Raw genomic sequence first — 26,385 nt, 5'->3', positions numbered from 1 at the left:
AAAGAAACAGCTTATTCCTCCTATCATCTCTCCCTCTCTTTCTCTCTCAGCATCTCTGTGCACCCTTTCTCCCAGTCTTTCCTGCCCTATGGTGCCAAACCAAAGCTGCAAACCTGTTTGACTCAAAAGTTAGGAAGCTGAAAACCAGGTCTAGGTGAGAACAAAAAAAAATTATATTCAGGTTTTGCTTCTCTTCCTTCAATTTGTGGGAGTTTAGGAGTCATGATATGTACAAAGGAAGGGCCAAATTTCTGCAAACGGGTGAGCTAAAAGCCATGTTTCACTAAAAACATCTATTCATTAGCGTGATCCCACACCAAAGGAATCACTCTCACACTTCCCAGTTTGCCAGCTTCTACCCCAGTGCAGACGTTTAGTGAAAGACAGTTTTTCTGGTCACGTTACCACGTTGAACGCGAAAAAACAAAATGTTCTTTCCATCTCTCTCGCCTGAAACATTTGAGTGAGAACGAGATGAGATCATTCTTGGCAGCTGTACGTAAACACCGACAGTTCGTGATCCTCCAAAGAACGATTCGATAAGCCGGGCTGGTGGCTGGACCCACAATGAAACACCGAAGCAGGTTAAAGAGTTTCAGTGTTAAACAGTTCTGGGTCTGGGTCAGCGGCTGGGAACCAAGAGTGGATGGAGAGGACACACAAGAAGAAAGACTCAAGGCTGGCGCAGCTTAGCTGATTAGGTTGAGATGATAAACTGCAAACTGAGGGGAAAAAACATCAACCAAATCACCCAGGAGACGACCACAAACACCCAAGCCTGAAAATGAGGAGACTTGTCTAAATGAGCCAAATGTTACCACATGTAGGTTTGCTGAATGGAATGGTTAATGAACCGGTCTTTAAAGGCGCTAGGATAGGAGGTGGATTCACTGGTCTAGAATGATGATCTTCATCCCCTTATGTGCATTCAATATGTCCATAAATTAAAAAAATCTGTTGCCCTTTTTCTGTTAAGCTAACTCCAGAGATACGTATTAAACAATTTAAACCTTAATAGAAGTAAATTTGAGAAAATGAATAGCACAAAATATTTAAATCAAACCATTTCATGAATTTTTGTTTTGAGTTTTAGGGCCAGCATGTCGTTTTTTAGTGCTTTATTACCAGAAATCACATATACCAGCAGCAGGTCACTGGTGGTCACCAGAACTGCCGAAGTTGAATATGAACGTAACCAAAAAATACCCGTCTGAAACTTTGCGATAATTGTGGAAACATTTATCAATCGACTTGTGGAAACAACCAGTTTTGGTCCTTGGCAGCCACCATAGGTCCCCTGGCTCTCTTGGAATAGGAATATTGACAAAAGTTATTGAACTGATCATCAAATCATGCACACTGATTCTTAATTCAGGAAGCTGAACGTCTGCTCGCTCCAGTTCCTTTAACCCTCCTTCAACTGACTCTGTTTGGGAATGATCCAGATTTTGCATCCAGGTCAGCTGGCAGTTTGATCCCAAAATAGATCACACATGTGGGGGGTCATTTGGGAGAAATTTTGCATGCGGATTGAGGGTAGAACAGGGTCCAATTGTTTAGGGCACGACCCAGATTCTGGATCTATCTGTATTGTTAGTGATACATGCAGAAACTTCTGTAAAGACTTTGGTAAAGTTTAGCATCTGATTTAGATCTAATCCGAGGATAAGCCCTCCAGGTTCTACTGGCGATTGTGAGGGAATGTTTGTTTTCGAACTTGGTTTTAACAGTTCCTGAAGTGGTTTTCCAGAATGTAGCTGCATCAATCTTTCAGGGATTTGGTTCTTATGTACTTTGGCGCATAATGTGCAATTTCACTGGTGTGTGGCTTTTACTGTTTATGTGCTGCACTTATGTACTATGCTTACAAGTAAATCCACAAATGAATGGTTGAAACAGAAAGTCAAACCCACAGGGATTTTTTCCCCCTAAAGAATTCCTAGAAACTAAGATTTTAATAAGATGCCCCAGAGCCCTTCATTCTTGGGTTCGTAGAAACAGGATCTATTGATAGCTGTGTTGGCAGTTCTTGGAACCAAAATCTACAGTGCAGAAGAAAGACTTGAGCTATTTTAAACAACTTTGGTTTAAGGTGTTTTAATAGACTGAACAAAAGCTTTCTCTAGTTTGTGCATGTCAGGGTGTATAGAGCAAAGGCAGCATTCATCAAGAGCATTCTTGACTGGTTTGTGCATGTATATGTGGAAGGTGTAAACCCCTTAGATTCACGTAATCCCCAAGCACCGTTTGCGCTGTATGCTCCGGACTCACCTCTAAAGCCTTCTGCAGCTTCTGATCTTCATTTAGCAGTTTTGCATGACTGGGAGCGAAAGTAACAAGGCGTTGCGAAATGCCAGCCCTCTTATGCAGGCATTTCTGTTTACTGTTCTGAATGGCTACTGTGGTCATTTGAACCCATTAAAACAGTGACTCATGCAGATTTTGGTGTAGGGGAAAGGTGTGTGAAATAATGCGGTTGCTTGAGTTATTGTTCTGTTTCGAATTTTCTTAAACAGGAGGCATCGCTTTAGGCGAGGGCATAATTATATGAATTCCCAAGCTGAATCACTGAAATTGCTGTGGCAAAGTGATGGCATTTTTACGGCGATGTTGCTATGTTTTGTTTAAAATGGCCAGTAGATTAGAGAAAACACGCTGAGGCATATTTGCACTACATTCTGGCCTTTAATAGTTTCTTTAATGTACCTTGCAAACATTAGTACCATTTGAAAAGCTAGCTAACATGCTTTTATCTATTCTCATCCAAGATTAGGACTCAATGAGGATTTTTGTGCTGAAGCTATCAATGTAAAGTCCACACGTGTCTCGGTGCTTTGTTGACAGTTAGTATCTCTTTCTCTCTCTCTGTCACACACACACACACGCGCACACGCACACACACACACACACACACACACGGAGAATAGTTGGGTACCAGGCTGCGCTGACCTCATGCTTTCTACCTTTGTTATGCACATACGAACGCTCGCTAACCAGACAGAGCCCGCATTCTGGTGCAGATAAAACAGGCCCTTTATGCTCCATCATTGGGACACAAACACAAGTACGCATACATATGCGTGCGCTCGCTCGCTCGCTCAACAGGTAGCTGACACCAGCTGATAAGTTTATATTATCTGATCAAGTGGTCACACGCCTGCAGATACTTACAGATGGGTACAACCGTGCTCCCATTCACATGCAAATTCTTTGCAGTGTTGCCTGAGGATGAGGGTGCAACTATGGTGGCAGAGGCTCAAGAAAGGTTTTTATCAATGGCAAAAGAGCAGGTGCACGTGTACTCACAGACAGATCGTGATGCAGTTAAAATATTGATCAACAGGGCTAAATGAGTATATTTTGCAGTGAAATTACTTTTGACAAAGTCTTAAATCAAAGTAAAGTAATTGAGCATAATTTGAGTATAGCTGCATTGTCAGCGAACCAAACGGCTCTAATTTTAGAGCTGTGATGACAACTTAAGTGAGATATAATTTTTTTGTGGGTAAACTTCACAGTGGAGAAATGTTGGGTTGGAACGATTAATCGTCTTATTCACTCACAGTCTTTCAATAATGGCAAATTTCTCTCCTCTTCCTCGTTCTTCTTTTAAATTCTTACTCATTTACAGATCTGGCTTGAGCCAGTGCGTCATATTTAACCTCCTCTCTGGTCCACAAGGAGCCAGATCTAATTTATTTAAAGTGTCTTCTCTTTGGATGGTGATCAGGTGGAGGAAGATCATGTGCAGATATGTTTTGCTTGGCTCCTTGCTAGTAGATTGGATTTCTAAAGAATGTGTTGACATTTACTGATCACAGTGGCAGTGGCAGAGAACATTAAATGGGGAAGAATGACTCGTTAAAATGAGATTAGGTGTGTGAAATATGACGGTTTAGGTGAGCCCGAACTGGGAACTACAGAGTGGACTCTTTACTGACATGGTCTGGTAGGAGGAGGTACTGCAGCATCATGGTGTAACAGTCACTGATCACCATGCTGCAGCTTCTCTAGTATAAAACATGATCCTGTTTAACATGAAATCGAGAGAAGAAAGTGATTCGTTTCAATTTTGTGTGCCTGTCTAATAGAGCAGTGCTATAAATGATGTCTGAAATTCGTACACTGTATGTCTGTACAAGTTAGGGATGCAGTCTTGTGTTGGTAATATTATTGTATATTTGAAGTAAATGTCAGAATTATCAACTTGATTGTATGTATTTATACTATCACTATTGGTTTATTAGCATTCCTAGATTTCCCCCTATGTTAATCAGCACATCTAACCATTCTTTTTCATTTTTAATTTTCATTTTCATTGATGAATAAATGTACACCAAAAACCTCTTTGCGTGCAAAACAGAGAGCTATACGTGCAGCATCACTGAAAAGGGAAGTGACACGTACGTTGTTGCAACATGAGCAATATTCAGACACATCCTCTGACACATACTGGCATGCAAAAGAACATGCACGAAAAGTTACTGGAATTCAAGTCAAGAATTATATATTTTTTTTCTTTTTGCCCACAAACACAGCAAAGAAATGCTACAAGAATCCCCACCCTGAAGTTCACAGCTGCTTCGCTTTAAAGCTTCTCGGTGCACGTTTCCCCAAACGTTGCACGAGGGCAAGTCAAGTAATACCCTCTGATCAAGCACAGGAAAGTTAATAACTGGATTTGATTTTTCTGCAAAATGGAACAGCTTTTGGAATTTTGCAGCTTGTTAGGAATTAAATAAAACGGTAACGTTTCAGCGACAAACTTTTATTTGCGTTCTGCATTTGGTTTGAAGTGAAGCATGAAAATTCATTCATCCAGGACTGAGTGATGACAGCTGAAAACCATGAGAGGGGGCAGCATGATTGCATGCCTGATACACACACACACACACACACACACACACACACACACACACACACACAGCCTCTACTTTACTTCATAAAATCTCTATATGTAAAGGCATATGTAAATTCAAATTAATATCACTTGTGTGACAGCAAACCTTGTTACCTTATTAAAAAGAGGCAGACTAAACACAAAGCAAATGACTAAAGCAATTGGTGAGAAGCAGTGTGACTAATTGGTCCCGCTGGCTCTTTACCCCTCTTTCTTCAGACCTTGTTAGGGTACCCTGCATAACAGTCTGATGTGAGTGCCAGGCTGAATGCAATTGCAGCCATTTCTCAGCTGATTTTAACCTTTTGCCACTGAGGGGGAACTGTGGATTTTATCTCATCTGTGGGAATCCTGTTACGGTAAATCCTACGCCTTGACTTGCAGCATTGTTGACAGCAGCTGCCCCAGGGTGACTCTGTTGTGCTGCCCTTTGAACTTTGAATGCAAAAAAATGGGTCAGTAAAGGCTTTAGGTGTATGACAGTACAAGACAAGACAAGAATTTCTATCTATCTATCTATCTAATCTTCGTATATGCAACAATCTAACAGGAGCAAACCTAACTTATGCATTCCATCATGTCTTTCTTGACTTATGTGTTCAGTTCTGACCTGCTTGGGGAGCTATGGCAACCTTGCAGTTAGTTTCTCTGCCTTAAGCAAAAGTGTAGAACCATGAGAAACATGTGTATACATAGGCAAAGAAAGACTAATACATTCATGCGGCCCCTGACGCCGCTGGGAAAACCAAGGGAGTTGCAGGTAGGAGGCTACACATGGCCTCGTTATCAAGTGAGTTTCCTATGTGACAGCAACACTAGGTAAATTAGCTTGCCATCAGCAATTGATGATGGCTATGTTTGCTATATTTAATATTTACCGGTAGCAAGCTCATAATCTAGATGTGATATTTATGGTTTTGCACCACAGTGTATCCGGTAAATAGTTGCTGTCAGGTCTCCCACAGGTCAGTCTTTATTAAAGGACTATTATGAATTGCTCTAATTAGATAATCTCTCTTTTGTATGTAGTTCATTTTTTGTGAGATATGTTGAACTACATCAGTCAAATATAAATATAAACAACAAGCACCAAGGAGGGGAAAAAAAAATCACTGGAAAATGTGATTCTTAAGGCTAGTTAGGCCAATGGACCACTTTGGATGGATATCATTGACAAATGTCTGGGTATCTTAAATAGAAGGAAAAGACATAAATAAAACAAATATTTAAAAAAATCAAGCCTTTGCGACTTCACTGTAGATTTTAACTGTATCTTCACGTTGTAAGCGATAAAAAATATGTTTAAAGCAATGTAAACAATCTTTTTTCTAGATGCGTCAGACATATCAAGTTCTCATTAAGAGCAGACATGAGTGTTTCCTTTTAACCCTATCAACATAAGTGCCCTGAGCCGTTTTGACTCACGTGCCCAAATTAAATCGACTTCATATTGTTTAATATTGCTACTTTCAAATGCTTTACCGCTGCATATTATTAAGTCTGACTCGGGTAATAACAGGTGGGGGTTTAAAATAATCCCAATCGTCGGTGGAGTTAAAGCAACGCTTGGAGAAGAGTCTTTTATTCTGAAAGAGCGGCTCCGCTTCCTGGTGCGATCCAGGCTGGTTTGACGCAGCACGTCCGCGTGAAAGCCGTCCCGTCGCCTCGCGAGTCAGAGCCAGTGAAGAGCAGACGGCGCGCGGCTCCACCGTTCCATGAACCCCGAACCAGGAACAACTGTGAGCCGCTGCTGGTTCAGCCCAACCGGCCGAAGTGAACGGAGACCGGGTCGAGTGTTGATCCGGATGAGGTTGCAGCATCTTTGAGTGACGGTGTCGCAGTTTGGTCGCGATTTGCAGACTACGGACGTAGAAGACACAGACAGAAAGAAGTACCGGAGCGACCGCGACACCAGCGGGCGAACACCCCAGCGCCGTGCGAGGTGTCCGCCTGCGCGTACCAAAGGGACACGGTTGTTCTTCTGGTTTTTGGATCCCGACTGTGGCTTTAACGTGACGCACTATATTGACATTACTGGTGTGTGTCGGAGCGGACCCCCACTGCGGAGGAGTTCCAGGCATTTAAATCAAGTTTGACCATCCTATTTCTTCGGTAGCCGTGCAGCTCCCCACCGATGTCATAGGTACGGTATAAATGCGTTTACGTTTTAATGCTTCATCTTAGTCATGACTGCTACCGCTTGTGTTTTTGCCTGTAGGTAAAGTTAGCTGCATTGCCTCGGGTTTTTTTTCTTTGGGGGGCGGGGGGGCTCCTCAACAGGCAGCAGCAAACCCCTCGCTGCATGTTAGCAACCGCGGAGGACACTTCAGACTAACTAGGACCCTTTATCGGCGTGTCATTTCCATGCATCATCAATAATTTCCCCACACAAAAGCTTTTCCAAATCATCCATTTTGCACATAATGTCCCTCATTCATCCTCATCTCGCTCAGGTTAGGCAGCCTGCGAGTGCAGCATTTTCCCTTAGATTCAGCAGCTGTTCTGCAGATTTTCCTCATTTTAAACTTTTCTTTATTTCTTTTTTTTTCCTGCTTCCCTCTCTCTTCCCTCACTGATTTGGATTCCTGTCAACCCAAAGCCTCATGACACAGTTTTATGCTCTAATTACATTTAATATACTTGTACAAGTAATAGGTGATTTAAATTGCCTCAATTTGCATGTGATAATTATAAGCACTATGATGTATCTGCATTGAAGTTCACCTCAGGGTTTTGTTTAAGGTTATAAAACTCACCAGGCAGAAAATTACCCTTACATTTGTTAATACAATTACCTTTTATATTGTCTGGTAGTTTTTTAATCGATCCATGGGTAATCCACTACAGTCTGCACTTGCACTTAAACTTAGAGTACCTAGTTGAATAAATTACTTTTTTTTTTTAGCCTCGAAGGCTGCATAATCTTTAAAGAGCATTTTAGACACATAAAGCCTGCAAGCAATATATTAAAGGACATCTTTTTAGCACTATTTTTCTGCACCAAAACCCCCGACTATCTGCTGACCTGGAGGCACGGGCCTGTTGTGACCTCTGATAAACATGATAAACCTGCTCCCACTTCCTTGAAGAAGGGCTTTATACAGTAGCATGTGGGGCCAAATACCTTTTGGGTGGGTAACCGTTTCTTGGACAAGCCACGACAGCTTTTACTCAGTAAGTGTCAAAATTTGGATTTTAAATAGACGTGTCTTTCTAAAATTGCACACCCGTCAGCTTGCTTTGCCCGTCCCCCTCACATTAGACAAATGTCCTCACATTTGTCTAATGTGAGGACATTTGTAAGTTAATTTTTTGCCACTGTAATGTAACCAGCGGAATGATAGGTTCTCAGATATGTATTTGGTTTCAGCGTCTAATCTCCTCTCTTGCTAAGCTTCTGAATTGCCACAGAATAGTCTAACCTTGAGGTCAGCCAGGCTGTGGTGGCTTTGGGCTAAATTTGGATTGCTCTCCTGTAGCAGAGCATTAAATACATGGAAGCAACTGGAAGGAAAAGATCAGGGTTGGGATCTCCCTTTTTTGGTAAACACAATTAGTTAACCTGTCCAAGTTCTGCCTTGGTCACACTGATAAATCCCAACCACAGGGAATTGGTGAAGCAAGAATCAATCAAATGAGGGCTTGATTGCAGCAGGAAATCAAGTGTTATCAGTGGAACCCTTGATATTGGTTTGGGTGAGGTGATTTTGTTCAAGATATAGATGTATAAAGGACATAAATCATTATTTATTTTTCTTTTGTGGTTTTGTTTCCAGCTACAAGGGACAAAGCTCGTCAAGCTAGGCCAGGCCGGGCCAGGCCGGGCCAGACAGAGCCTACCTAGCCTACGATCTGGTCTTGCCATACAGCCCAGGAGCCTCTGAAGGAATCCTATCTACAAGCAGGGGTGCCTTTGCCACTTGTGGATTCCAATCATATTCGGACTTATCAGCCACTGGGAGGCCATACTGCTCTGCTAAATCTCACCTCCTTCCATGTCATGGTTGTCACTCTCCCAATGGTGGCATCAGGATGGATTTGGGTGTTAATTTGACAGTTCTCACCTCACTGCAGTCCTTGCACAACCCCTCCTTTGATTACCTTTTAACCTTTCCATCCCCAGTCTCAAAGAGAAAGGCCCTTCCTCTTTCATGGGGCTTGCCTGAGCCCAGTACAGAAGGGCCTTGTCAGAACTGCAGGATCCCTTTTTGAGACTGTTGCCAACAGAAGGTTGATCAAAAACAGCCTTGACCAAAAAGCATCAAAACTATTCAAATTTACAGCATTATTTTGATTCGTTATTTTATGCATGATTGGTCCTACTTGGGAATTGTATGTGCCTGCATAGTTTACACATCGGCTGCTCTGATTACTCACTTGCAGTAAGTCCTTATTTATACAAAAATACTTTCTTTTTTTGTGGTTTAAGCCCTGGTGAGGAATGTCTGAAAGCAACAGCAGCAGTAAAGTGGTGAAATTCATTGCCCCGGCCTCCCCTCCACCCTCTTCGACTGCATCACCTCAAACGCCTCACAAAAATGTGAACGGTTCTGCCAGTTCAGACTCGCACCTAGTGGAGAAGCTCGACGGACACCCTGAAGTCCAACGCCGGCGCCACACGATGGATAGAGATTCCAAAACGGCCGAGCACCGCTTCTTTCGACGGAGCGTCATTTGTGACTCGAACGCCACGGCGTTGGACCTTCCCAGCAAGGCCGCAGTGCTTCTCACCTCACCGCCAGACCGGGAAGGACCTCCCTCTTTGCTCCCCTCACAGGCCTCCTGTCTCCTACCAGGGGTGCAACTTGCTGAATACAGCGGTGTCCCGAGCGACCTCTATGTGCAAACGTCAACCCAGCCGGGCGTTGGGCTCGGTGGCACGCTTAAGGCGGCCCAAAGTGAAAAGGCAGAGGAAACTTCAGTTGTAAGTAGCATTACGACTTCTATTCCTACCAGTAACAGTGTCGAACACGGCGCAGATGGCGGAGGGAAAGAACCCAGTCCGACAGTATTGGATGTTAGCGACCAAACCTTGTGCAAACAACCTGATGTTATATTGCGTCCCAGAGGGCCTCAGAACATAGAGCAGGTGGCGAAAGATGAAAAACTGACAGAAAACGTCAACAACGGCAGCGCCGGCAGTCCGAGCGAGGATAAAGAACGGGAAGCAGAGGAGGAGAAGGGGCTAGCAAAAGCCCGCGCTGAGCAGAGGGAAGCTGAGAAACGAGTGCAAGAGGATATAGAGGAGGTGGAGACAAAAGCTGTGGGGACATCGCCAGATGGACGTTTCCTCAAATTTGACATTGAGATTGGAAGAGGATCCTTCAAGACTGTATACAAAGGCCTGGATACGGAGACGACGGTTGAAGTGGCATGGTGCGAGCTGCAGGTGAGTCCGATTTTTAAAAAAACAAAACGGTTTCTTCCATGTTTTCTCATTCTTTCTGCTGGCCAAGATGCTTTCCTGTATAAATGTTCTGAATATACGACTGATTTCATTTGAAATACCGGTGCAGATGCAGCCTGTTGAGCTGAGGTGCAGAAACATCTGTTCTGAGAACTGTGAGATTCATATCAGTACTGTGTAACAGTGATGTTTTTTCTGGATAAACCTTTGCAGTTAAACTGGTTTGTTGCAGGAAATGGAGGGCATTGCCAGAGATTTTTGGAACATTTCTTTTGCGGCCCACACCCAGAGTTAACTTATCTGCAGATCTTGAGCTGTGATTTTGCACTCTTGCGAGTAAAAAGATGCACAACGTTTGTGCTCCAGCGCACGAGGTTGTCTTGCTATGACTCATGGTTTTCATTGCTGCATCCCGGTAATAATAGTGACTGTTTTAATGCGTGTGAACGGATGCAGCCCTGTTACCTTAAGTTGCCAAAATGACACGAAACGAAAATAGCAAACTTCTTTAATAAACGAACTTAAATTGGAAAAAGTTAGGTTTCTAGGTAAAATAGAGAGCGCTCACACATTACCTTCTCTCTAGTATCACTGTTACTGGCTGTTAACAGCTCGACTGTAGCTTTTCTCTGTTTAGCTCGGAGATTCTTGTCAGGGTTATCAGCTTTTTTTGGTTGTGTTGTGTTTCACACTGTCACTACACCGCAATGCATTGATGCAACTTCTGCAGCGAGTTCCTCTGTGTAAGTAAGAGGGAGTAGATGGCTGAAAAGTGGACACGTGCAGTTGAAAAAGGCTGTGTTGGGAGCTTGTTTTGTTGATGAGAAGGCAAACAGCCTGAGCTGGTCATAGGACTCTTGATACAAGGCGAAAACATTGACATGGAATCACATGGACCTGAAGCAAATAATTCAGCTCAATAAAATTAGCAGTATATGCTGCTAATTTTCTCTGATCTCCTTTCATCACCGGCGATGATCCAAAGGTCAGACAGCAATGTTCTGTGATTAAATGTCTTCTGTGCAAATCCACGTGTGTTGATGTTTCTGAGCGCATCATTGTTTCCTGTGCGAATGTGAAGCTGTTTTTCTCTCCCATCGCCATCACAAGATGCTCCTCGAGTCTTCCTAATCCCAAGAGCTAAAATCAGCTTCGCCTGATGTCCTGCGTCTAGGAAACACCAAGTTGTTTACCACATAACAAATGTGCAACATGGGTCCGGTTGGCTTAATCTATCACAAAGCTGACTTTTGTTTTTGGTCATTTGATAGAATCAATAATTAAATGCGCTAATTTGGCTGGATTCTGTGATTGATAAGTTAAAAATTCCTATTTGATTTAAATACAGTTTGATGATTTATCAGTTTCATTTAATGTTATCTAATATACTGCAGTGCTGGCCTGAAAATCCCCTTTTAATTTTATTTACTGCATTTGTTATATAAGCGTATTGAAGGTCTGGTGATTAGGTTGTGTGCATGCAGGGACAAGCACCTTTTTACAGAGTGTAGCTATAATCCTGAGCCTGGATGGGTGCATGTGTGTCAAAGAAGACTGAGCAACTGCTGACATGTGGCAGAAATGGGGGTAAAATTACACAGGCAGTCAAACATAACCAATCACATTTGCTCACTGGGTGGGTATGAGAAGCAGAGATCTGTGGGAGTCAGGATCATGTGGAACCCGACGGTTATCTGTACGTGCAGATGTATTTTCTTTCCATCTTTTTTTTTTTTAAACATCTTTATTGTTTGGACTAATGTTTCTGCAGGTTTACTTCCGTTTCCCCAATAATCCATATGCAAAACAAAAAAGGAGGAAGAGAGAGAGAGCATGTAGTTTAACCTTTGGTAAAGAACTACATTTATAAATAGACAGAAGTAGTACTGAGAAAGAAAAAGGTCAGTCAGTCGACTATCTTAAGGTGCCTTCTTAGACTCCGAGGCTATAAAAGAAGATGGTAATGCAGTTGAAATGACGGAAAAATGTTTGATTAAATTGAATTTTGGAGCAAAATCCGTCAGACTGTGACCCAGATTGGTCAGTTGCTGTAAAGCTGCCCTCCTGTATTTAGTGATGTTAGAAAATGGTAATCAGTAAAACTTAGAAGGTTTAAAGGGAAATGAAAGAAAAGGGGGGGAAAGAGGGCAGAGATGGAAGGAGGAGGGTTGGATGTCAAAGGTCAGGCCTGTTGTGTCCGAAGCAATCATGAGTGGCGGGTGTATAGCTACCTATGCGGACAGCGTGACCAAAATGCCTGGACATAAAAGAAATGGAAAGATAAAGAAGTTTAAGGAGCACAGAGTTGAAGAGTTCAGTCAGGGAAAACAGGAATGGATAAATGTTGGAAGCAGGAAGGGAGGAAAAAGTGGAAGAGAGAAGACAAAGGAAATAAAAAGGAGGAGGGAAAGACTGAAAAGAAGAGGTGTGTGTGTGCCTGTGTGTGTGTGTGCCTGTGCCTCTGTGTGTGTGTGTGTGTGCCTGTGTGTGTGTGCCTGTGTGCCTGTGTGTGCGTGTGCCTGTGTGTGCGTGTGCCTGTGTGTGTGTGTGTGCCTGTGTGTGTGTGTGTGTGTGTGTGTGTGTGCGCCTGTGTGTGCGTGTGCCTGTGTGTGTGTGTGTGTGTAGGTGAGAGAGGCCTTAGCCTCTTAGCACCATTGGCACTCAAAGACCTTGAAATTTCTCTCTCAACAGCAGCACAAGGCAGATTTCAACCCCCAACCCTCCCAACAAACACAGACACCAGACACGCTGCTGGAGATGGAATCATCTCTTTCAACAGCCCTCAGACAGAACAACAGACAGACAACAGACAGAACCCACGGTTGCTTTCTTTATACATATCAAAATCCATGATTTTAAGTGAGATTTTCATAACTTCCACAGGTGCCGCCTTGCTGTTATTGTTCATTTTATGAGTCGATATCGACCGTGCACAGGCCTCACGTATGCGATGGGCATTGGCAGGAGTTTGTTACGGAGTGTTTTGCCCTGCTGAACATGGGTTCTTCGCTCCACTTTTATCAAATTACAAGTTTTTGCAAATGTAAGTTAAAATTTTAGCCCTTCATCCTGTTTTACTGAAAGCTAAATACTTAAGGGCAGCAATGCGGAGTTGAAACACTGAGACTTTGCTGAGGCTCAGATTTCCCTGACCAAACAGCGAGCTGTGGCTGTGTCGAGCCTTTGGCACACGGTGTGATCTCACTGCTGATAACGTTGCTATTTGGGAGACAAGCAAGCGATAAAAATGACGTGTTTCAAACGTTTCCTGTAGATTATAATCGGTATATGCTCAATAAACTCATGTGTGAATGAAAGCATGCTAGTGAACATGTGGTACGCGGCAGCTTTGTCACCCGGTTTGCTCAAATATGAGCTCAGCATTTTAATAATAAAAAGCTGCAATAGAAGTCATTCCTCTTCTGTTTTTTGGCCTGTGCAGATCAGTTGTGATAACACCATATCTCCATGTAAAGCTTTAAAATAAACCTTATACCTGTGATTCTGGCATTTGCTCTGCATCAAACAGGCTTGAGATGATGGAGACGGGAGATTTGAAGCACTTAATGTCACAGTAAGAGCAGAAACATCCATCCAGGGAATATTTTTGTACAGATTCAGCCTTTGTGGGTATAACTCAAAGCAATCTCAGATATGTGAGGAGCCCGAAGCTCAACCAGCTGGACATGTGAGTGATGGAACAGGAAAATGCCACAGGGCCAGTCCCTCCTGTGTCAACCGTGGTATCAGATAATTATGAGATTGTAGAGGATAAGGGCAGACACACAGGGAACCTCTCTTTCCATTGCTTTTATTGTTCTTTCTTTCTGCTGCCCGAGTTCTTCTGCACCATTGTTGCCTCTGTCATGTGTCACTAGGCCGCTGTAAGCGGTAAAGGAAGGGAGACGGAGAAGCTCACACTTCCTCATATGCAAAACCCTTCTCTACTTCCTTCCGTGTAATGTGTCTGTGTTCATCAGAATTTCCCCTAATGCTGAATAATGAGGTCAGACCACCCTGCTTTTAAGAATGCCATTAGTATTGATTTCAGTGAAGGGATTAGGTGTCACGTGACACAAAGTGGTTTTTTTAGAATTGCGTAGCTTGGTAGACACACTGCCCGTACTGAGGCCTTTTGCTTAAGAAAGTGTGTTGAAAGTATATATGTTTAGTTTAAATGGTGATTAAGTTGAGGTTGAAGACATGTTGGGGCTATAAGGAGATAAATAAGCGTGTTTACATCTTCAGCAGCTACATCAGAATTCATTATTGATGACCCTGCTTTGAAATGAAACTGTTAAACAAGGTGTGTGTTGAGCTATATAAAGGGAAATGTGTGTATAGTCGATGCACAGATGTGTGTGATAAAAGGTCAGTCGTGGACAGAAAGTGCATCAGGCAAAGGTGAAATGTTGTGCAACGAGGTGACAGAATTCTCCACTTTATCATATTTCTGTTGTTTGTTTCTCTCCTTGGCATTAAGTCTTCTTTGTCAGGTTAAAACATTTTCCTCTGATTCATATTAATTCAGTTTGACATTGAAAAACCAAAATATCCTCTGGATTTTTAACTCGGACATCTTTCATCTACAAAATGTTGTTGAAATGGAGTGACTTGCAATGTGCTGAATATTATCCCTAATACAGGACACGCGTTTGGACCCACAGTGCTACTAACGGGCTATTATTTCCACCCTTGTCCTCAAGGAAGACCAAAAATGTGATTGTAGTCTGACTAAATCCTTAACGTGTTCCCGATTATTGAAAATAGGGTTATTGTCCTGCCACATTTAATATTTTCTTCTGCCAGGAAACTATAAAACAATACTCGCATTGTGAAAAACAATCACCTCCCGGAAAACCAGAGCTGCATTTGGCTGAACAATGCAGATCATTTTAAGGCGATTGGGTCACGTTTTTGAGCCCGATATGGCAAATCTGGGATTAGATTGGCAGTTCCTGCTTCCTCCTACTGAACCATAGCGAAGACAGGTCACATATTGCAAATCAGATTAGTTTAAATTAGGATTTTACATGTTGTTTGCGTGCCGTTTAATGATTTGGATTGCCTCATCATACAGAGTAGTCATTACCTTATATCCTAACGTACACATCTGTGGAGAAACATCGGCAGTCGTCATCATTCCTGGAGCCCTTCGAGCGTCTCCTGGTGTGTTGACGCAGGACACTGACCTGGACTTCAGCCAGCAGGACTAAATGTGTGACATTTATGTTCCCTCCTGTTTAGGGCCTCTGGAATCTGAAATCCTGCGGCTGTTTAAATAAAATTTAATTGATCTAAATGTCAACTCTCGTCTGATCTGCATCACTGTGCGATGCGGCTCATGGAGAGTTTTCATTAGATCCTGCTGAACACGGGTTACCACGGTGTCTCTCATGAGTCATTTTTAATTGACAGCGCAGTGAAAAATGGAAAAGGGTCTATTACTTCAGGTATTTATGTATGGCTGTCAACAGATCAAAGCAGGGGAAGTATGCATAAAGAGGGTAAAGGGAATAAGTGGGCTCGGTTTGAAGTGGATCTAACTGCCACTTGACTGCAGAAGCGTACCGCAACCTGACCTGCCTGCTAGTTTCACAGAGCGCAGTCGTTTAGGTGTGTTTAGTCTGCCCACACGCTTTGCCTGTGCACCTATATTGATGTGCATGTGCATGTGGAGCTCAGACAGCAGGGCATGTGTGAATTCCTGTTTCTTTGTGTTCACTTCTTACTCTGCACGTGCAGTTTGGGGAGGGGAATTTCGTGGACCCTTGAACACGGCATTCCAATGCTAATATGTCATTCCTGCAGCATGCGGCATAACAGCATGAATCCTGCCATACATTTTTTTTTTCTGTTGGGAAACTCAAATTACTAGCTCATCAGGATAGCACCCTCATTGGCTCCACTGCTGAAGGCTGCACAGTCGCCTTGTTGATGGGACCAATTGTTTTCTATATTAAGACAGACCCGCAATTAATTGTTCCTAAAGATATTGGGCCGGCAGGAACATTTTTGGATTTAACAGGTTGGCTTTTGTCTGAAAATAGCACTGAAGAATGGAGCCGAACAATATAACACTTTGTTCTTGGCGTCTTCCTCCGTCTCCTGTAAGTTCGGGTGGGTGGGTGCAGACACAGATGCACAGTGGATGGGGAAAGAGTAAGAGAGCAGAGATGGGTTTTTTCCCCCCTCTGTGTTTTTTTTTTTTTCTTTATCTATTTATAGCAGCAGAGCAGCCTAGTGTCATCTGCTGAGCCATAAGTGGAGCAGAAATGAGCGCTGTCTGTTTGTGGCTGCATATGTCCAAAAGTCTGTGCATGTGTCAGAAAACATTATGTCAGCGTCTATAGTCTCTATTCTGCATTTTTCTCACTTGAAAATACTATTAGGTTGTAAGCTTGGAAGCAAGTGTTGCCATGGTGTTACTATGATGTTGGATGTTTGGTTCCTAGCTCTGCAACATGTCACCCATCTGTGCAACTTTTGTCGAATGCTGGTTATTCTCCTTTGGCTGGGGGTGTTGGAGACCGTCCCAGCAGTCACTGGGCAGGAACACACTCTGGACACACTGCTCACCAATTATAAAGAAGACACAATTCACCCACACACTCACACCTAGGGGCAAATACTTGCTGTCTTCAATCAATCCCGAGCAGCTGGAGAAAAGTCATAGTGAAGCAGTGCATAACTGTTGTGTGATACCTGCATTTCTATTATAAATTGACTTAGAATAGAGTCTTGTCTGCTTGACATGTTGGTGAATGAACGGTAACAGGATGCACACGTCTGAAATCACAGCGTACATGGTTGGGTAAGAAGTTCACCCCACCAGATTAGGAGTCAAGGAGTCAATCCCTCATAAACCAGTCTGAGTGATGTAATCGCATGGTTGGTAGACACTGCTCATTGCATTTTCAATCGAATGGGAAAGCCCCTTCTGCCCTTTTAATACGCTGGACGGGTGTGAAGGCGTAACGCTGCAGCTGCCATCTACCAGAAAAGATTTAAACTCAGGAGCCCCATGAGAAGGACCCCTGCCGCCTGATCAACAGTGCACTGTTACATTTAAACTGCAGTTTTACATATGCTATTCATTATTTAGCAGAATATTAAGATGTATTTGCTCTTTACGCCAAGCAATAGTTTTACTGACGTACATTGGCTGAAACTTTACAGTGAAGTCTGTTGCAATGTGCACTCACATACATGAGGTTAATGTACAGGCATGTGTAACAGCTGGCTTTCATAACAAGTATGCTTTATGATGACAGCAGCTATTCTATTGTCATGTCTTTGACTAAAATGATTGAATATTTTAACCATTTAGATTGATGCCCTTTTATATTTTATGTTTAGCCAAGTTCAAGATCCCTATAGTATAAAAATCCATACATATGCTAAAGTTGTCTTTGGTTAATGATTTTTACATTAAAGGATAATAGAAGTTGCATTAGTTGATTGCTTGAAGGAAGCATGGATTATTTTTGCATATTGTTATGAAATGGGAAGATTTTCCTGGCTTTACTCTTTGTTCTGAGGTCATTCGTTATTTTGACAATGACTTGTTATGACTATAGTATCTCACAAAACATTCAAATTGGTGTTATCATAACTCCGAAGCACATGTTAACCAAACAGCGTCCCGCCCGCCTTTCCTGCTCACAAAAAAACATGCACTACCGCACACATGCACACCAATTTACAACAAAAAGGGGGTTGACACAGAGGTCACATCTGTTTATTTACTGCCGTCCTTCCTTTGTATGCGCCAATGTGTTTGTGGATTGTGTTGCGTTGTCTTTTTATTATGCTACGGCTGATAAACAGCTCACCTCTGCCACCCTGTTGTTGACTTGGACTTAGTTATGTTTAGCAAGAGGGATCTTTGCCAAGTCAATGCAAGACACACACACACAGAAAATGTGCAGAAAGAGAGCTAATGACTAAAGGTGTGTGCTTCACAGTGTATCGCTACTCCAATTGCATCATTGGAAGGGGTGTGTGTCCTTTTAACAGAGGGTGTTTCTGGTCATTCCTGTTTGCATACATTTTTTTACATTCAATAATGTAGCATGGAGTCTTAGAGAACTGATTTAATGAACTTAACCTTATATAACCTTAACCAGATCTATCTATTTTTCCTTATTTAGGGTTAGCTGTTGTGAGAGCAGGATTAAAGACAGCAGAGTGAGAAATGGAGACCATGAAATACACCAGAGGAATAAATTATGTGCAAAAACCCCACTCAATTGACAGATTATGATTCAGGGCAAGTTTAGACACACAGACAGGGCTGATGAAAAAACCTGTCAAAAAGAGGTTTTCACCAAAAAAAGTGAACAGAAATGGTAGCGGCCAGAATGAGACGAAGACAGAGGAGCAAGGCTGAAAGCTAATGGGAAGCTTTGGAAGGTAATGGGCTGTGGATCCCCTATGGTCTGATGTTAGTCCCATATTAACCTGTGTACTTTAGCCATTGTCTGCACAGTTGTGCATTCAGTATCCAGATGCTCTCCCACTCTGGGGGACTGGAGCACAGAGCAGCTCACACAACCATTTGGTGCAGTTCAGTATGCATTGGTAGTAAACCACCTTAATGCTGAATGAGGAGTAAAATGCTCATGCATACGTGTCAAAAGCATATGAATAGAGTGTATTTGCCATTATTCTATGCGAGACCAAGCTTTTTCATTTCTTTGGGTTGATGTGGATGTGTAAGCGTTGCAATACAGTAACTCAAGTTGCAAGTGAAAGTGAACCTGTGTGTGTGTGTGTGTGTGTGTGCACACTGGCAGCAGTGCACAGATGCTTGCATGGTGCAGCCAAGCATACTTCAGATTTTGTGGTGAACCACTTGCCATCCGTTGTCTGTTTGCTATAGTATAGTGTTTAAAAGCCACCTGGGAGATCAAATCTTCATAATTTGCAATTCATTGATAATGTGTTTCTTTTTGTTTGGTGTTGTATTTTGTCTGTCATGTGCGATTATGTTTATGTAGAGGCTTCGCACTGCTGGCATTTCTGGTAAAGATCTCCCAGCACGTTTTAGGGAGGATTTCGCTCTAACAGCCTAGAACGGCTTCCTTTTTGGCGTAACAGGAAGTCTGCAGTGATGGGACATGTCCTTAATTAGCCCAAACATTAACTCCGTTTCAGCTCAGTAGCTTGTAGCAGGTAGCTTGGAGGTGATAAGAAGTGCACGCAGAGGAGGATAAAGGGGTGAAGTGGGCACAGAGCAAGAGCTTTGAGAAAGTATAACTTGAATGCTCCTGACCAAGGAAAGCTTTTTCTCGCCATCGATTGTGCATAGATCCATCTTCGTGTTTGATTTAACATTGGGCACTCTTGGAAAAAGCCTGTTTGAATGAGCTCGTTGTAAACCTGGCCATCACCCAACCTAAATAATGAGTGCAAATTCTGTTGTCAAATATCCTGTCGAAACAGGACTTTGATAGGTTTATCAGCCAAAATCATGTCTTAGTGGGTTTTTTTGTTTTCATTTTCACAATCTTGATTTATTTAAGAGACTAGTACCTTTTTTAGGAGTCCATTTTCCATCAAAGGGATTTATAGCTCTTTTTTTTTTTTTTTTTGTATTAGCCAGAACTGGTTCTGCCAGAAAGCCTTTAATATTCATTACAGCACGATGTGAGGAATCCTTTTAAAAATGCAACCTTCACACCCACGTAACATCTGGAATATCAGCAGAACATCGACTGTTTCTATCATCTGATGGAAACTATTGAATGAAAGCTGGATCCTCTATAATATCTCACCAACACAATTAAAAAGTGACCCCACAACCTTTAGGCGCCAGCGTCCAAGTAAAGATAAGGTATGTTTGACTTTAGCTAACATATGACAATGTTCTGTGTTTGATAAAAATGTGCTTTTAAATCATTCTCCATTGTTTTTGACTGATTATTTGGGTGTATAGTAAGAACAGTTTGGGAGGCGGGGGAAGGTAGGGGATTTTTATCTATCATCTTTGCCATTCTTTTACTTAGCCTGCTCCTATTTTTGCTCTGTCATTGCATCCCTCTTTCAGACAACCCCGGTTTGACCCAGCTATTTTCTCAGTCTGGTGCACAATCATTCATCCATCTCTCCCCGCTCTCCTTCCAACTCTCCGCTCATTCTGTTCCTCTCGCTCCCTTGTCTGCTGCACTACCATCGCAGGATTCATTCTCACTCCTTTTTTGTCTCTGGCTCATCTACTAAATCTTTGTGCATGCTCTCTTGTCTCTGTTATGATGTTTGTCTCTGAACCTCTCTGTCTCTGTTCTGTCATTTTGGTCTCTCTCTCTGACTATAAATAGCAGTCTCGTGGGCTGGACGTGTTAACAGCAGCAACCATGGCACATAATTCATATTTTAGCTTTTTTTCTTTTTTTTTAAACTCTCCCTTTTCATATTATTCCGCACATGAAGGGATCTGGATCATGAACAGGTTACTTCCACTTCAGTGTGTGTGCCTGTACTTCATGAATAAAGGACACAGCCTTTCTCAAGCTCCATTCATCAAGCTGTCCTTTCTTTAAACTCCCACATAACCTTACTGTAGTAGAGCCCCATGCTAAAATGTAGAAGATAATTAAGAATGCTTTGGAGAAAGCCAAGCTTATGAACATGATGCAAAATACAACACCAGTGCATCTAATTTTACCCAGACAGATCTGTCAGATGTGCTTGCAGCAGAGTTTATTTTTCCTCGAATGAAACCTCTGGCACTGTTTTTAGTCTATGTTTGGAAGTTTTTATAGCACTGTACAGCCTGTTGGCTCACATGAACTGTATGCGTGAGATGCTCTTGTGTATATGTCTATGCAGTGTATTAAAAGGCAAAGTGGAGAGATGTGAGAAGCTCTAATGCAGTTTAAGTAAGACTTAGTTATTCTATCCATCAAGCAGTTCTAGTGAAAAATGAGCAGTGATATGCTTTCATATAATGTGCTGTTTACGCTCCATTTACTAGTTAAGAAAAGCATGAAACATTTTTGGCGTAAATGTCAGAGGGAAAAATCCCGGGTTGAATGGGTCAAATAAACACAACACACGATGTTGGTATTGTACCCGCGGGAAAGCACAAGTTTCCTGCTTTAGTTATAACATCCAAGAAATGTTATTTTATCACATTTAACAACACTTATGTAGAACAACGCATGGATAAACCCAATCAAACTGCTACCCCACTACTGTTAATGCTTTTTAATTGCACTCAAAAGGCTTTTAATGACTGGCTAATGGGCTTCCATTTGAGACCATTTGAAGGTCTTTTGACGCTCGGTTGCCACCTGTTGCTCAATGGCACCTACTGAGAATAGACTTTTGTTTTAAAAACAGTTTTGTTTAGTGGTTTTTTTACTCACTTGTGTTTTTATATTTATTTTAACACTACCTCTGCTGGTCCAAGTGAACCAGAATTTACCTCCAATAGAGAAGACATGTTTCATTTTGTGTTTTCCCACAGCAAGAAGAGGGCTAACACACACATTTGTGTACAGAAACCATTAACCTACCATAAATACATGTGCAAACAGTGTATTATCAACACCCGTGTCACCACCCGTGTGAGAGCATGTATACGCTCTTTAAGAGAAAAATGCAGTTTCTCATGGAATTGAGGAGTGAGGTCAGATTGGGGGTCACTGTTGTGGGTCATTAAAGCGGTCTCTTAGGGGGAATGATGATGGATTAGTTCATGCAAACAAGCACAGAAGAGGGTGACTGTTCGCTACCCATGAGTCATATAAGACGTGCTGAGCATTAGCCGTATGTCGGCATGTGTATATCAAATGAACAAATGAGGCCAGTGAAGATAGCTTTTGCTCAATCTAAGAGAGGGGATGCATCCTTCTATCTATCTAGATTTCTGTTTGCATTCTTCTTATGGCTCTGTTTGATCTCATTTATCTCATTTTAGACCTGCAGCGGGTGGATCAAACAAATAGTTGTTGTTCTTAATTTAGACATGCGGCTGCCAAACCCAGAGTTGTGCAACCTGTGATAAACTGAGCTTATGATGACATATCGGTCCAATAAATCAGGATAATAACAGTGCGGCGGCGCATCACAGTAGCAGCTGTCACTGTCAGTGAAGCATTTGATCAGGCATCACACCGGTTTGACTCGTACATTGTGAAAGAATTACAAGAAATGGTGACACATCTTTGTTCCTTTAATCTCACTTAACTATACTTCTTATTTAATCATAACTAATCTGCTTTGATTCGCTAAGCAGTCAGAAAATGTTCCAGGTTTTGCCATTCCCGGCACGGCGGGATCATGATGGTGTGAATGTTGTCTGAGGCCAGGTGGGGGGTTCAAAGTGGCTCCAATGAGAAGACTGATTTCCTATATGACACACGTACATGCTGTGTGAACAGAAAGAATGTCATGCAGTGTTTGTTTTAGGTTTCATGACAAGACATGTGTAATTTAGTGAGACGTACGTGGTATTTGCAGGCACAGCTCCTTAACTTTGCACCACAATGGATCGGATGTCACAGAAACTACCCGTCCCACATCGATGCCGTTGAAACCAGCAACCACTTATTAAAAAGCTATCAAAAACCGAATGCAGTCATCAATCCAAACATCATCCGAGAGCGGCTCTGTGCCCATACATGGCCTGTGTGCACGTCCCTGTTGGTCGTGCACGCTTTGCTTCATGCTTATGTTTCCGTCTGACTCTCCTTTTTCCCATACCTACAGTACTTTCTGTTCTGCTCTCATAAAACTTGCAGTGGCATGATGTAATGCGTGTTTGTGTACGTGCACACGTGCTTCTGTGTGCTTTTGTCTTGCCAGAAAGCCTTGCGGAGCTCTGTTGACATACATGCCTCCCTGTTCATATCCTCTGAACTGAAGTTTTCCATCATTTTAATTCTGTCCTCTCCTGTTTCATTTGACATTTTAGTCTGTGGATCCTGAAGTTTAATTTGATATCTGAACTACAAAAGGATTCTAATAAAGGACAATCTTAACGAATGCGCCTGTTGGTTTTGGGCTCGAGACATAAGATCGAGACATAATCATTCAGTTGTTGGTTTTTAAGCTTTGCTTTTTGTCACTCAGCTGATGTTCGAGAAAACCTAATCCGGCATTAGTAAAGTTTTATTCAGTTTGTCTTCCGGCTCACGTTACACCTAACCCATTAAAAAAAACCAGTCTTTTCTTCCATTGCCTGACCCTTCTGTCATCTTATACTTCACCGTGTGGATATTTTAAGCAGCAATTGTGCAGGCTTAGAAATCACAGTGTCATTGCTCATTGTTGCCTTTGTTCTCAGGAAATAAAAGTCGAACATCTTTTATACCTTTACCTCCATACACACAGGCGTCAGAAGCACAATGGAGGTTTTTGTTCCGGGTTGTGCATGTGTGCACTCGTGCCTTTATGGCCATGCACACTGTATTGATTTTGCTCCTCCAGCGCGTGTGTTTGCATGTGGATCATTATACTGGTTTTGAGCATTGAGATCAGATAAGAGTTCAGCCATTGTACAGGTCTTTGCGAAGCTAATCGTAGCCAGATGTACCGTGGGAATAATTGCAAGGTTTTCTTTTGACAGGCGACAGAGCTGTGTATTATTGTAATTACCCAGCTTTGTGCCTTTTTAACAAGGCTGCCAACTATTACACTAAAACAAGTGCAGCTGCAAAAGCTGCCGCTCCTGGGTCAGGACAGGTAATAGGACTCAGGTTTAAATCCTGCTGAAGATGGAAGGGGTTGCTTGAAATCTTAATAGTCACTAGAAAATGAGTCCGTAACAGGCTAGCTCTGCTTGCAGGCCACCCAGTCACTTAAAGCCACTTAACCTCACGCTTTCTATGCAAAAAGTGTTCATTTTCAGACAGCTTTTGTGGGAGCAGAGAGACCTCTCTGTCATCATCTCACTTAAGTCTTGAGAATGAAACTCATTATCAAGTTATGCAATCCGGCTTTTGTCGAAATTGAAAGAACGTTATCTGAACTGTCTCTTCCTCCACCTCCTCTCTGACCTCGCTCCTCATCCCTAATAATACCTCTTATCAATGCATTACCTATATATAATGAGGGAACCGGAGTTTCATGTGCCTGCCCTGAGTTTTTTGCGGCGCCGTTCTCTTCGATGATAGTGTTAGTGTGTGCATAGCTGATGTAAGTGTTAGGTCTGAGTCAGTCCTCACGACATTGACATCTCTGTCTCTCTGCTGAGACAGGCGGGCACCTCCGCAGTAACACTACACCGTCTGTGTGCGTCCATGATGTTCTCATAGTTGTTGCGTGGTCATGTAATCTAACCTCTTAACTCTCCTGTTTGGTTAGAGATTGGTTGAGGCAACATTTCCTAGTTTGCTTGAAAATGTGCGTACGTAAAAATCCCCCTTCATCTATAAAGCTCATCTTGGTGTGTGAGTTTGGATATCTCACTAAACATGTGTGCTGTGTGTCATTCCTACAGGCGAGGACAAATATTCCCATTTCCTCCGAACACACTTCCCTCCACGCTTGTGTCGATCTCTCTTTGACAATGACACACCTCCGTGTCATTGTTTTGTTAAAAAGTAAGAGAAAATATTGACTAAATATGTCGTGTTTGTTCTGCATTCCTGCTCCTGTGCGTGGAAGAGGTTATGCAAATGTAAGTCATGTTTTTAGTGTTAAAGGGTGACATATTTTCAGACAATGATTGGTTTACCCAAGCAACAGCACCAGAAAACTAGGCTAATGTCTTGTGCGCTTTGGCAAGAATGGGCCCTCATCTGGAACAAATTAGCTCCACAATCTGCATGAAAAGAAAAAAGGCACTTAAGAGACAGAAACAGTCACTCAGCCGCTGGATGTTTCTGGAGGTCATCCAGTTGTCTTTTGCAGTTTACGTCAGTTTCTAGTCTGTTGCCCCATTGGTAGCCTGTTTAGCTGCTCTGGTTACCCTCTCAGAGCGACTTCCAAATTAGTCCCTCTTCCTCTTCTCAACTAACCAGCTGCAAAGGAAATATAGGTCACCTGAACAGAGGAAAAGGCCAGGGAGGCTTGTTTCGGAACCCTTAAAGTGACAACAAAGAGGAAAAAGCGAGAATATATTAGCATGTTTCTGCTGTAATTTAAAAAAAAATTCTTGCTGTCATATATCTGTCACTATCCACTAATTTGTCTCTTTCCCTCAGCCTCGCTCATCTCATCACAAGTCCTAATCCCCCTTTTATGTTTATTGTATAGATGGGTCTTGCGAAGTGCTTTGCAGTGGATTTGTGTATTTGTTTCATGTGTGTGTGTGTGTGTGTGTGTTTATCCCTTCAGGGTTTTTGCTAATCTGTTGACAACCTCATGGGCTTGTGGAGGAGTTAGAAAGATGAGACCACAAAAGGCAGAAGCGCGGACAAACACACACAAATTGCTGTCATGGTGTGTCTCATAATGTTAGCATCAGTGTATGTTTCTGCCACAGTTCTGTGTGAATGAAAAATAGACAGATGGTTACGCGGTCAAGCCGCTTTTGAGTGGTTGGTTTTGCTTTCATCTGTGTCCAAGACTTTATTCTAAGTTTAGGATTAGCGCAGCAACTACAACTTTTAGGTTAGATTTTGGGAAGTGGTGCGACCTCATTTATTCCCACTCAATGCTATAATGGTGTTAAACGGGTTAAAATGACAGGTAAATGACAAACATGACATCTTCAGCATTGTCTGAGATTTTGTTTAAGGTTTTGAAGCTGTAACTTTGGGGTTGCTATGTCTTAATAGCATCAGCGACATCAGTAAGGTTGTCCAAGTTAATGAGGGGGAGGAGGGGGAGATACCACAGGGAATTGATTAAATGTAATAAATAAAATCAAGGTTTTCCCAAGCCTTATATTACTCTGCTCAGACTAGTTGCGACCACACTGGGCGCTCATTTTTGTACACTGATTGGACACAGAAGGTTTCTGATGATCTTTAGGTGAAACTTGAGAAGTGTTAAAGGTCAGTCCGAGTGGCATGGAGGCTAGATTTACTGGAGTGTAAAAGGATAGTCTTTACAGATTATGCAATGGGTTTATCTGGGACAGACCTCATCTCCAGCCTTTCTTTCTGCTGGATCATGAATTAAA

General features: G+C 42.4%; 1 protein-coding gene across 1 annotated transcript in view; it reads left to right on the top strand.

The window, feature by feature from the left end:
- The first annotated feature begins 6,521 nt into the window (after positions 1 to 6,521).
- wnk1b (WNK lysine deficient protein kinase 1b) overlaps positions 6,522 to 26,385 on the top strand; it is a 55,093-nt gene continuing 35,229 nt past the window's right edge. Inside the window, exons 1-2 of the mRNA XM_029825873.1 lie at positions 6,522 to 7,043; positions 8,677 to 10,289. Of these exons, the coding sequence (XP_029681733.1) occupies positions 9,342 to 10,289 (948 nt within the window). The 5' untranslated portion in view covers positions 6,522 to 7,043; positions 8,677 to 9,341. The remainder of the gene's footprint in view (positions 7,044 to 8,676; positions 10,290 to 26,385) is intronic.

This window comes from Takifugu rubripes, chromosome 18 (genome assembly GCF_901000725.2).
Source record: "Takifugu rubripes chromosome 18, fTakRub1.2, whole genome shotgun sequence".
NCBI lineage: Eukaryota > Metazoa > Chordata > Actinopteri > Tetraodontiformes > Tetraodontidae > Takifugu > Takifugu rubripes.
The sequence above is the reverse complement of the archived record's forward strand: the minus strand, read 5'-3'. Positions and strand labels throughout refer to the sequence as shown.